The sequence below is a fragment of the Corythoichthys intestinalis genome, chromosome 8 (genome assembly GCF_030265065.1).
Source record: "Corythoichthys intestinalis isolate RoL2023-P3 chromosome 8, ASM3026506v1, whole genome shotgun sequence".
In the NCBI taxonomy this organism is placed as follows: Eukaryota; Metazoa; Chordata; class Actinopteri; order Syngnathiformes; family Syngnathidae; genus Corythoichthys; species Corythoichthys intestinalis.
In genome coordinates this window covers 55864305-55877617 of record NC_080402.1, presented here as the reverse complement: position 1 = coordinate 55877617, position 13313 = coordinate 55864305, and the positions used below count along the sequence as shown (strand labels likewise).

Here is a 13313-nt window from a genome sequence, read left to right as displayed (position 1 = left end):
TTCATTCCAAATTGATATGTAATGTCCATTGTTAAAAATTTCTAACACTTTAGCTACTCACCGTGAATCAGTAGCCACGTTTACATGGAGCCAAATATTCCAATTGCAATCGGTTTAGATGTTCAAACCGAATAAATGTGTTCCATATAAACACCTCATTCAGAATGAACAGGCCCAAACCGAATGGAATTTCATTCCGTATCACAGGGGTGGAATATTCCTTTTCCCAAACCGATTAGAAGTAAAATTATATCATGTAAACAGGGAAGCGGAATGGTGTCTGGTTGCGTTCTTTCTGCACATGCTCCGTACTGACGTGGTGACGTCACTTGGTGACGTAAGTAACGTCACTTGCAACATGGCTTCCAAGCACACACACAGCGCACCTAATTGGAGTCCGGCGGAAAGTTTATATCCATGAATCCCTCCACCAGCCCACACAACTTTTTAAATGAACGGCGTGTCATTCTGAAGTTTTGTTTCCACTCGAAAAGTTAAAACAGCAGCTGATCTGACGATCGATCTCCATGTTTTGCAACGTGACGCTTTGTTTTGATTAATCTGCGCATGTCAGACGGCAGTTGTCAAACGTCCTTTCGGAATAAAGGCAGACACATGTAAACGCTGGATCGGAATAGATGAAGTGACATGTAAACAGCTGATCTGAAATTTCCATTCGGAATTATTTGAATCGGTATGAATAAAAGTCAGCATGTAAACGTGGCTAGTGTGTCCAGGATGTCATGCGTGTTTCAATGTTTAATATCTGTTATCGTATGGTAACATCGCATGTCCTAAAACAACGTTCAATTTTTTCCTAAATTTATGTGGACATATATCAGTGGTTTTCAAACTATTCCACATAGGGCTGCAATGGGTGCAGGATTTCACTCCAACAAAACAAGACCACACCTTTTCACCCATCTGGTGTTTATATATGCAGTAAGTGTAATCAGTTGATTACAGTCAGGTGCTGCTTGTTTTGGTAGAAACCACATTGGTTAAAAGGTCTGTGCTTGATCGGTATGAACAAAAACCAGGACCCACAGCGGCCCTCGACGACAGGTTTGGAGACCCCTGACATATATTCTATCGATATAATACATGAATACGGGGGAGGAATATCATCTTGAATAATGTTGTTGGGGGTGTACTTTACGAAACCATATTTTACTCAATGAATGACGGTAAGCATAAATAAATAAAAAATAGAGAACGACAGGTATGTTTTTCACGACCGATACAGATTATTAGTATTTAGAGGGGCCGATAACCGATTTTTGGAGCCGATATTAATATACAGTAAAAAGCGTAAAAAATTGGCATAAAAAATGGAATAATGCAAACACTGAACTTCATTGAAATGCCTAAAGCATGTTTGTTGAATCACACAAATAGAAAATAATAGCTCCAGAACTGCCTGGATATCCTTGACTTAGAAACATCTCTTATAAAGTTGAATAAAAGTTTAAATAAATAGCCCCTCTGAATTTTTTCCACAGAAAATACAATACAACAAAAATACAGGGAGTACTCACTCAGCAGCACCTCTTTTAAAGTTAATAAAAACTTGCATAATAGCTCCTTGAATTTTTTGACAATAAATAAAATAGTATTTCAATGAACTGTAACTGCAATCATTTAAATTTGTTTTAACTTCAAACAAAAAAAGTGCAGGCGTTCTCAGGCTCAGCATTATCACCCTCACTTGAGGTCAGAGCATGAGAGAGCATAATTAAAGACATCATGAATTTAACGAGATATTATCGCATATTTACCTTGTTTCGATGCAAAAACTCCGAGTAGCATGTATCACCGAGTGTCAAGACACAGCTGTGAATGGCCACAACTAGACTTTTTGGGGATTTTATGGGTGAAACACGGTAATATAACAAGGGTCGCATTGCAGAAATGGCAGACATCAAGGAGTGGTCGAGATTTTCTTTTTCAAATATGTATCCTTTTACACGTTTTTTTTTTTTTTTCTCTAGTTTTCTTTTATTGGATCGATTATTTATATCGGGGAAAATGCGACAGTAACAAAATACAATTAAGTGATAGGTCACGGATATCTACCTCGTAACTATTTACAGACACTATTTTTTTCATTGTGACGTAATGTGTTTAAAAGTTTAAAATATGCGAGTGAATAATTTAATAAAGTGTTTTTTTGTTTGTTTTTTTAACTAAATATTAGATATCTATTAATGATTTTAAGCTAAAAATGATTGACATTTTGAATACTTACTATTATTACTTATCTTCTTTTTATGGCTGGGTTGAAACAAAAGCGGTTGCTCGGCGTCTGTAAACGGGGTTCTCCAGGGTAAAACGGACAAACAAAAAATAGTTTGGGGGCTTAATGCGCAATGAAACTGCTATGGCAGCATATAGACATATTGTTCTATCAAACACAACAGTTCTTTTGGCCTAAAATACAGCAGTTTATTTTAAAGAGGGATGCAAGCGCAGAAACTGCTTTTTCAGCCTCACCTGCTTTTTGCACAATATATAAAATGGATTGCTGTAATTATTTCCCCTCAAAAAACTAAATAAAAATGTACTCCAATTCCACATCCAAACAGCATGAAATTGCAAGCACACAATTTTGGTTACTTAAACTTGATTGAAATGAATGTCAAGAACCTCAGTCTAGCTACTAAGGTGATAGCTCTTCATTTCACCTGTGACTCATATTCTTTGCAGCAGTCTGCATTCGCACAGTTCACCTCTCAGTGTTTCTTCATTTCCAGCTCTAAGATCTATGGTGACGGAAATGCCGTCCCCCGGATTCTCAAGTTCTTAAAATCCATTGACCTGAATAAGCCGCTTCAGAAGACTTTCTGCTTCCCCACGGTGAAAGATTCCATCTCACAAGACATTGATCACATCCTGGAGAAACAAAGCGCTCTGGCTGTGGATCTTGGCGGTACCAACCTCAGAGTAGCAATTGTCTGCGCTCAGGTAGGTTTTGTGGCCTGAATTAGATGTTTTTTGGCCACATAAAACGTGCGTCAGTTTACCAACGGTATTAGAGAATTACCCCTAGGCCGTAGGTTTGCATAGGGACGGTAGGGACATAACACTACCAACTTTTCAGGAGGCTAAAACCTTTAAGCAACCTTATATGCATTATACTGTATAATGAGTTCAGTTATACATGTGATTTAAATTGTCTTCCCATATGTTTTAAGTAAAGAATTGACCCAACCATTATTAAGTTAATTATTTTCATTATGTTCAGACTTAAATTTACCTCTTTACACTTGCTGAAGCGCCGGTTCCATTTTTTCCCCCCTCAAACACACGTCCCAGATAACAGACCAACATTGAATAAATGTTGATTTTTCATCAAAATCATCAGTATGGTTCAATTGACGTTGATCCAACGGTGTTCTGTGGTATGTCAGGCGATGGTTGGGTTAACATTGTTTTATATTTGATGAACTAATGTTGACAAATCGTTGATTTATGATTGACCGGGAAATATGATTGAAAAGTCATTGAATTATGGATGAGCGGGCGTTTTGGTGGAAATCATAACATTGATTCAGCATTGTTCCAATATTATTAATAATCGAAATGGCGTTTAGCTTTTGTAAGGATTTCAACGTTGAAACAACTTAAATTGAGGGTGTAAAAGTGACGTTGATTCAAGGATATAAGATCGACACCGGAATGTTGATACAACATCTTTTCAATGTCTGTCTGCTATCTGGGAAAAAGGCATTCACGGTTCATATCAAGGAATTCAAGCAGGTGTCATTGGTTAGTTTGACATATTTCAGTATTTTGTGGTAAAGTGAGTTTCCCAACCAATCCCAAACCAAATTAGGGCTACATATGGCAACGGAGCTAGCTAGTTAGCTATAGCTACGATGGAAAAATGACCGCACTGTCTTTGTGGTTAATAAATTAATTTAGACAAGACTCAATTTTGACATATCTAATGATTTTAGCGCTTTAATCAGAAAAAGAATTACATTTGCCTGAACTAATTTCTACTTAGCTAATATTCAGGCTAAGTAGGTCTTCGCTTGTCTGCCAATCATAGCAAATGCACCGTTTCTTACAATTTCGGCAACTTTGTCACATTGTGTCAGGCAAACCGTTCATGTACAACTTTGATGACAAACGTGGTTTATTCTACTTTTTGACATTATGCTGATGAAGGCTCTGAAGAAAAGCAACAGGCTTACCTTTAAATATGGCTATCCTTAAATGTTGCGTTTCCAGTGAAGTTTGTTTAAGGTGATACGCTGTCTTCCCGCTCAACCACTAACACAACTATTTTTTGACCATAACTCCCGCTCTTCCATAATTCGATGACTTTTCAATCATATTTCACGGTCAATCACAATCAACTATTTGTCAACATTTTTACATTAACTCTAAAACAATGTTAACCCAACCATTGTCAGGTGTCATTGGTATTTGCAATGTTGATTCAACATTGTTTATTGTCGAAAATTTCAATGTCAACCATACTGATGATTTTGATGGAAAATCATCGTTTATTCAACGTCGGTCTGGATCTGGGTAAAATTGTGCCCACCAACCTTTAAGCAACCGTATATGCATCATAGGTTGAGTTATACATGTGATTTAGATTGTCTTCGCATATGTTTTAAGTAAAGAATTGACCCAACCATTGTTAAGTGAATTATTTTCATTATGTTTAAACTTATTTACCCCTTTTCACTTACTGAATGCGCCGGTTCCATTTTTTCCCCCCTCAAACACAAGTTTGATTGGCTGATGACTTGACCCACCCCCGACACACACACACGCATGATCACACTCACACATACATGTCGACAACATGCCTCTTCCACCCGCTTCGAAGACGAGGTATATTAGAAGTTTTTTTTTTTCGGCCAGCAGCAGCCACTGTAAGTAATTTAAAAAGATGCCAGTGTTGTGGAGGTTGGAAACACACCACTAATTTTGCTACTGGAAGTCAGACCTGCATCAGAGTTAGCATAACATTAAACTGTAAACTTGCTAACCTGCAAAACTCGAGTAGGAAGCTGCTTAGAGAGAAGTGTCCTTTTGTTTTCAACCGTTAACGTTAATTAAATTGTGAGAAATGTAGTGAACTCTGCTGGAAACTATAGAACTAGAAAAACATGATCAAGAAGCTGCTTAGAGAGGGACGGGTGCTTCATTACCTCAAATGTTGCTCACACAACACAACATAATCATAATTAACTATGTACATAAAAAGAAAAAAGTTTTTTTTTTTTTTTTGATGCCGCAAACTACCCACACTAGCGTTGCAATCGATGTAATGAGCACCCCTGATTTAATGTATCAATTAATTGGGTTCATATTCGTGAGAAATGTAGCCCTGACCCCTGTTCACCTAATTTGTTTGGTCTTATTAATGTCCCATTCTGAGCAAAAAGTGTACATGCAGGTTGTGCTGTTGTATCGTCCCTACCAATGTTAAGGCCAAACCTACGCCCTTGGAATAACCCACGTCATAAACCATACTGCCTCCCATCCATTGTATTTAATTCTTTTTAGGGACAGTTAACGGTTAACCCAACATAGAGCAAGTGACTATTTTTGGGACTTAATTATTTGAATAATTTATTTTAGTGCTGCAACAATTAATCAATTAACTCGAGTATTCGATTAGAAAAAAGCTTTTTGTTGTTCAAGGATTTGTTTAAGTAGAGAGGCATTGTAATGGTTTGTTTTGAAAGTGTCACAGTCAGTTTTAATGATTTGGGTGGATACACTGCCCTCTAGTGCCAACAGTGAATATGCCAACTCATTTAACATGGCTGAATCCAGCTGCTCCCTGTTGAGACCAATGCTAATATGTTTGTTTATACATTCTTTAATTACTTTTATAAGTATATTTAGCAGTTTTCTGTTGGAATATGTGTTAAAACGATTTGTTAAAAGCATTGTTATTTTCTTTTTTTTAAGTTAGCATTTAAGCTAGCAGACTTTTTCCTATGCAAGTTAGCTAATTGTTCTTTTCTTGTACTTAGATCATTTTTTTAATATCATTTGAGGCTAGGTTTAGGTATTTTAATTTATTTTTAAATGCATCTATTGCTCCTGTGAAATAAAAGTGCAACTCTGCATAGTTTGAAGAAACACTCAGGATGTTTATTTTATATTCGCATTTAATGCTCTGTTGAAAGTGTAATTGTAACAGCATAAACACTTGTTCATTCGTTTAACATATCCTAAAATTGATTCCGCAATGCCTTAAATGTTCGTAATCTGATTACTTGATTATTCGAACTAATTGATATATTAATCGATTGCCTAAATAATCGATAGCTGCAGCTCTAATTTAATTGTTTATCTATTCGTACTTACGGCAAGTGGCAATTTTGGGTAATTTAACTTACATATTAGCATTAGTTATATATATTATTAATCTCTTTTATCTTTTCAATACATTTTTAGATAAATACAATATTAATCAAATAAAAATGAACAAAAATAGAAATAGACACTGGTTATGGCCCCACCTAACACTCTAAAGTTAAAACTCATTGATTACCATTGATGGCAATAGACCTAGAGTCGTAGAATCTGGGAATCTAGAATCTGGGAGGACTGGCTGGGAATGCTCACGTTTCAGTCCCACTGATGAAATGAAATGGATTGGACGTCTGGCGCCATCAACAGCAGCCAATGGGTTAAATGAGTGCCTTAAGTTTTTTTTTTTTTTTTTAATCATAATTTTTCAATAGATGTTGATATCAAAATAAAAAAAAAAAATTCAGCCAATTGCCGATATCCAAAGCCGATTTTGTAAGCTGATCAGAGGTTGCGCTAGACTTTTTCGTTGTCTGTCATTTTGACTGACAGGGTCATAAAAATCCGGTCATAATCTATTTTTACCCGTCAATTAAATTTTTAAAATGATGATAATGACATTGTGGTGACCCTTTGTTTGGCATAATTCACCTTCCGTACTTGTGTGTCCATTTGGCCGAGCGCGTTACCGGCTACGACAGTCACGTGACAGAGACACTTAGGAGCCGCGCGCGGTCCCCTCACTATCCACTCGCTCCACTCGAAGAGTCGAAATGCTCTCCCGTGAAATGCCCGTTTAAAAATGTTGCCGTTGTTACTTCTTGCGTTCGCTTCTAAGTGCCCATTTAAAAAGGAAAAGCGATGGATGATACTACACACAGAGCGTATTATTAACAAATGTTAAAGTTGTATAATCATATAGCGAGAATAAGGAACGTCACTGACAAGCGCAGGCCCCCGCGAGTGGATAGTGAGGGGTCTAGGATAGTGCGCCTACAGCTAACAAGACTCTTAACATTGCATACCGCTTCAACATATTCAATAGTATTTAGTTTTCATTCATTTTAAATTAATATTCTGTCCGAACAAGCTTAACAGAGAATCCACACCGTGCCATCACACATCAAGCAGATGAATATGTAACTTTTTCTCCGCAGTGACAAAAACAGCTAACTGTGGCCCCAGTAGTTAGGTAGCCTACCATATGTAGCATATGGAACAATGAAATTAACAGTTCAACTGCTGTGGCCTGAACGTAGTCTCACACTTTCCTCCTGGTGCGCATGGACTTGAATTGCGTGCCCGCTTGTGCAGTCCCTGTTTTTTCACCTCTTTTATCAACACCATCGTCGTTTTGGGGCTTTTTGAAGAAACTTCGGACACTCAGTTGCCTTGACATTTTTCAGAGTGAGGCCAACGACGTCATGCATCAAGGGAGACAATAGCTAATTAATAAGCTCACTCGCCACCCTGTGGTCTGGGGTGTGAATTGCAACCGGTCAAAATGACGGATGGATTTCAGTTTTTTCCGTCACCGTTTTAAAAAATCGGTCAACGACAGAAAATATTCGGTTAACGCGACCCCTGAAGCTGATATACTTTTTTTTTTAAGCACGTAGATTATGATTTTTTTTTTTTTTTAATTGCCTTTCAAATGTACAATGATGACATGAGACAAGGATCAATTCACTCTAGTGCTACCAAACCAACGAACGCAGCACTTCTTTTGATGATTATACACATTCAGCAAGAACAGTACAATATTTTCAAATAATTACCGTAAGTTCTGGACTATTGGGCGCCCCTGATTACAAGCCTCACCCAGTACATTTTTAAACAGAAAAACCAATTTTGCATATACATAAGCCTCTCTTGTCTATAAGCCGCATGTGCCCACATAGTAACACGAAATATTTACAAATAAATAGTTTTTTCCAAATTTTAATAACATACCTTAACTTTTCTTTCCTAGCAGCGCCAGCAACACGGCAGTTACATAGCAGCAACACGGCAGTACAGCACTAACTGGGCTGGTTATTACAAACATAAAAGTCATTGTTAGCCATACTCATCTTCCTCCTGTGCACTAAAATCATGGAAGTCTTCACCCTCAGTGTCGGATATGAATAGGCTCAGATACACTTTGCCACGCACCTTCTCAGTCTCTCTTTCGTTGTCGCTTTCAATGTCTCTCATAAAGAGGCAACTTGACTCCTGAGCTTGTCCTCTTCGTCACACAGCAGACCGGCTTTTCGAAACCTGTAGGTGATGGTGAATTTTTTTTTTTTTTCATTTTACTGCTCCACACTGTCAGAATCCATTTGCAGACTTGTGCAAAAGTTGCTCTTCGCATGCGGCTGGTTTTGGTAAATGACATCTCGCCGCTGGTCATCCATATCTCCCATTCAACTTGGACTACTACTTTAAATGCATGATTTACACTACTGTCAAGTTGCTGCAAACTCTTTTTTTGTGCCCCCTAGGAATCACAGTCGGAATGGAGTTTGACCTCTTGATGGCTGCTTACGTGCAGCAGCTCTTTTTCCTTCTTGATCAGCCACTTTGGTTGCGTTTAACCTAAAAGCTACGCCAAATGCATTTCTTCTAGCATTTTCCATTTTTTACGGGTCTGCTAATTTTACTCATGCATAAAAATGAGGCTCTGCTACTTTTATTCATGCACAAAGCACAAAGTTAAATTACCAGTAATAGTGCAAACTAGCGTCTTCCCTAGACACATTTATTTCACGTGTCTCACTCTTACATTTTATACTCTAGGGCCCTTGGAGGCTGTGAAAAAAATCGATAAATTGGAAGCATCATTGCACACGCCGCAGGATTCAAAATGAGGGGAAAAAAGTAGCGGCTTGTAGTCCGGAAATTACGGTAAACCGACCAGGACATCATGACGAGACAAGCGAGAGAAAAAAGGATGCCCACCATGCGAAAGCTAAATCTTAACACAAATGCTATGTTAACGCTAGGAATTACAGTTCGAGTGTAAGGATCACTCAGTAAAAATCTTAAAAGGGTAAAGCAACATTGCATATTCTCTCATGCAAGATAACAACAACAACAACAAATCTTAGGGCCCAAATACACAAGATGCGTGATTGTTCGGTTCCGGTCCAGCTCAGTGTTGACTGCGTGCCACGCAGTACGTCAAAACCAGGCAAATCATACCGGCTGCGCAAGGCTACAGTCCGCCAACTCCGTTCCCTCGTGAGCACTCGCGTGATCGCGTGCTATAATGTGACATTTAAAACAACGAAAAACACACAGAGTCTGTTCTCATCAGAGAAGCAGAGAGAGAGCACATTTTTTTCTTTGCATATTGATATTTTAGTTGTGTCTGTCTCTTAATTCCAGATTGACTGCATCATTTTGAGATCAGGGCTCCGTGTGTGGGGGCTGGGGGTGCGGGGGCCTATTATGCCCTTGGTTGTGTCGATGGGCTTATATCTTGGTGCACATTTAAATTTTATGGCACAAAACAATTCATAGAGCTGTTATAAACAACTGTTAAATAATCTGTAATATTTATAAAATGGATAGCGAATTATATACTAGACTAACTAAAAAACAGCGTACTTGGAATTGGTGTCTCAACACCGCAGATTCCTGTGCCCAGCGCAAACTGTTGGTTTTTCTATGAAAAGTCAAGTAAAATGTAGGAAAGAAAAAAGAGAAACATCTTGAATAGACCACCAGGTTGAAACTTGTGGGTGTCTCTTTATTCTCTTTCGTGCTTTTCCCCCTCGACTCTGTATACAAACCGACATTGTGTGCACGCCGGGCACGAGAATTTCCGCAGTGGAACCACTTCCAGATACGCTGCATTTTTTTTCGCTCAAACTTGTCAGCACGTCGTGCGTTTGATGTCATTGCCAGAAAAACACACATAATAGGACACCTTGCTGCTTCTTTTTTATTGCTGTCCTTATAATAACGATCTGCTGCATCGTAAATCACTTTGTGACTTTCCACCTCCATGATGAAACGTTCATCGTCCATGTTTGCTGGTGTTACCGTGAATAAGCTACTGGGCTGTTGACGTCAGGCCAGGCTCCACTCATTTTGTCGGATGCGTGTCCGGCAAAAATAGCCTAAAATAGACTAAACCATCCGGTGGGCTGCGACACGCCAGAGATGGTCCGCAGTCAATCCGGAACACTGACGCGGCCGGTATACAGTACGTTGAGCAATAGAATAAAATGGGAACCAATTGGGTCCGGTGCTATTTTTTGCTGGAGCCGGACTGGAACCACAACGATCATTCATCTGCTGTATTTGGGCCCTTACATTATTACAAAACAGGCGAGCCTGAAGCTTCCTGTAACAACCAAGCTGCTGCAGGGTCCTTTTGGGGTCCTAACGTCAGTCAACGGAGGCCACAGTTGACCACACAGAAGCCTGATCAGAATCCTTTTTATCAGCTTGTTTTTTGTTTGTTAATTGGCCAATGGCCAATGTTGGAAAAAAGTGCATATATCGGCCCGATATATTGGTTGACCTCTATTTTGCATGAAAGGGTTAAATTTAATAAGATTGAAACTATAGTTTTATAGTTGTACTGTTTTCTGACTTCAACCACCCCTCTGCTCATTGTCCAATTTAGGGTACTATAGTGAAGAAATATACTCAACCAAATCCAAAGACCTTTGAACCCAGGATGCAGCTCATATTGAAAATGTGTGAAATTGCTATGCAGGATGCAGTATCTCTCAACTGTAGAATACTGGGTGTTGGTATGAAACTATAACACAAAACATGACATTAAAATTTGATGCTGTAGCAAAACAGATGAGACCTAATTCTGTTACGTTTTTACATTATAGGAGTGTCTACTGGTGGGCGGGTAAATCCACAAGAAGGCGTAGTAATGGACTCCACTAAACTAATCCAGGAGTGGACGTCTGTGGATTTGAGAACACCCATCTCTGATGCCTTTCATCTGCCTGTCTGGGTGGATAATGACGGAAACTGTGCAGCTTTGGCTGAAAGGAAGTTTGGTCATGGAAAAGGAGTGGAGAACTTTGTCACTGTCATCACAGGAACAGGTGTTGTTTAGTGCTCTTATAAAATCAAATTGTTGCATAACTGACAGAGGACGTTAGACGCATTACATATACTCCGTGACATTTACTTGAGGGACATTTTGAGAAAAATGTACTTCTAAGAGTAGTTTTACTAAGCTATACTTTTTACTTGAGTAGATTTGAGAAGAAACACCACTCTTACTCTTTATTCTACATATTCTATTTTACTTAAATTTTTTTTTTTTTTTGCCAGAGACGCTAACAGTGGCTCAACGAGTTTCACCAATGAGACGTCGCTACAGTAATCACGTGACTCCATTATACAAATCTTGCTTGCAATCAAGCTTGTAGTTCTCTGATCACGACAGCCTATTCAGAATCATGTGGCGTCTTAAAAGCCCGGTGAAAAATGAAGTATTTGACATAGCCGTCAATACAACTCGAAAGCGTGGAGAAATATGTTTTCTTCACTAGAGGGCACTCAAGCTCTTTGGAAGAAGTATGCTTAATTTCTGTAGATTTATTTTGTATTTCGTTGGCTAAATGTGGTTATGTAGTGTAATAGTACAGTATAAAAATAACCATTCATACAGATAACTGTGCTGAAAAAAAAAATCAAACATCTTAAGCAGGTACTCACAATGTTACTCAGGACTTGAGTATTCTTTTCCCCAATTACTTTTTTTTAATTGTACTTGGCTGCATTTTTTGGGATGTTTACTAAGTAGTTTAAACTGCACGGATACAGTACAATATGTGTAATTTTTTTCTGAAAGGTATTGGAGGTGGGATTATTCAGCACAACGAGCTGATCCACGGCAGCACTTTCTGCGGCGCCGAATTGGGTCACATCATGGTGTCGTTAGATGGCCCAGAGTGTTCGTGTGGAAGCCGAGGATGCATTGAGGCATACGCTTCTGGCCTGGCCTTGCAGAGAGAGGCCAAAAAAATGAATGACGGTAAGTGAGTTTCATTCTATTGGATTTGATATGAAAAGGTTTACTATTTTCAGAATTTACTTATTAGCAGACCTTCAACTGAACTTTTTTTTTTTTTTTTAATTAGTTGGTACCGGTATGTAACAAATGCAGCAAGAATTTAAATAATCATTATGGTAACATGTTACATAAATCATGATAATAGTTTGAGAGAGATGTCAACATTTTAAAAAGTCAAAAAAAATTGAAGCCATGCAGATCAGCTCTGGGTGGAAATAAGTATGTCATTCAGAGGTGAGTTACGGGTTACATTTACTCCATTACATTTACTGGAGTAACCTTTTGAGAAAAATGTATTTTTAAGAGTAGTTTTATTATGCCATACTTTTCACTTAAGTAGATTTATGAAGAAGAAACCCTGCTCCACTACTTAGGGTTACATTAGAGTTGTTTCCTCTTTATTCTACATATTAGATTTTACTCTGTTTTTGCCAGTGATGCTGACAGTGGCACTACCATCTTTCACCAATGACACGTTGCAATAAAAATCACATGACTCCGTTATACTAATCAGACGTGACAGCCAGGGCCGTGCAGAGACCGATGGATGGGCAGGTGCTCATAGGTCAAAAGGGCACATGAAAAATAATTAAACCAGCTTTACAGTATAATTGGCTGTGAATTGTGACAGACTTTAATTGGGAGGGGGGAATCTTGAATAGAAATCAACACTGTCATCAACACTTTTTGGCTGTGACTCAGTCAGTCTTTGCCTCTTTATGTTCTTCAACTTCGATATCAAAAACTTCCTTCCTCAACTTGTTGTTCATCTGAGAACCAAAACTGCTACTGACCTAAAACCAAACAGGCCTTAGCCATAATTGAGTCTCCATGAACAGCGGGATAAAAAAATTAAAAGTCGTTCCCTTATAAAATCCAGATCAATTATTTTTATATAAGTATAACAACATTTAAAATGGCTGTAAAATTCACAGATTTTACACTAGATGCACAAAAATCACCAAATGCAGATATATTCACCTATATT

The 13313-nt window shown here is 38.3% G+C and overlaps 1 protein-coding gene across 4 annotated transcripts in view; it reads left to right on the top strand.

Annotated features, from left to right (window-relative positions):
* Positions 1 to 13313, top strand: part of gne (glucosamine (UDP-N-acetyl)-2-epimerase/N-acetylmannosamine kinase) — an 89245-nt gene that overhangs the window by 56172 nt on the left and 19760 nt on the right. For all 4 annotated transcript variants that reach the window (XM_057844325.1, XM_057844324.1, XM_057844323.1 and 1 more), the window contains exons 9-12: positions 2754 to 2964; positions 10907 to 11036; positions 11127 to 11348; positions 12104 to 12286. In XM_057844325.1, coding sequence (XP_057700308.1) covers positions 2754 to 2964; positions 10907 to 11036; positions 11127 to 11348; positions 12104 to 12286 — 746 coding nt within the window. The remainder of the gene's footprint in view (positions 1 to 2753; positions 2965 to 10906; positions 11037 to 11126; positions 11349 to 12103; positions 12287 to 13313) is intronic.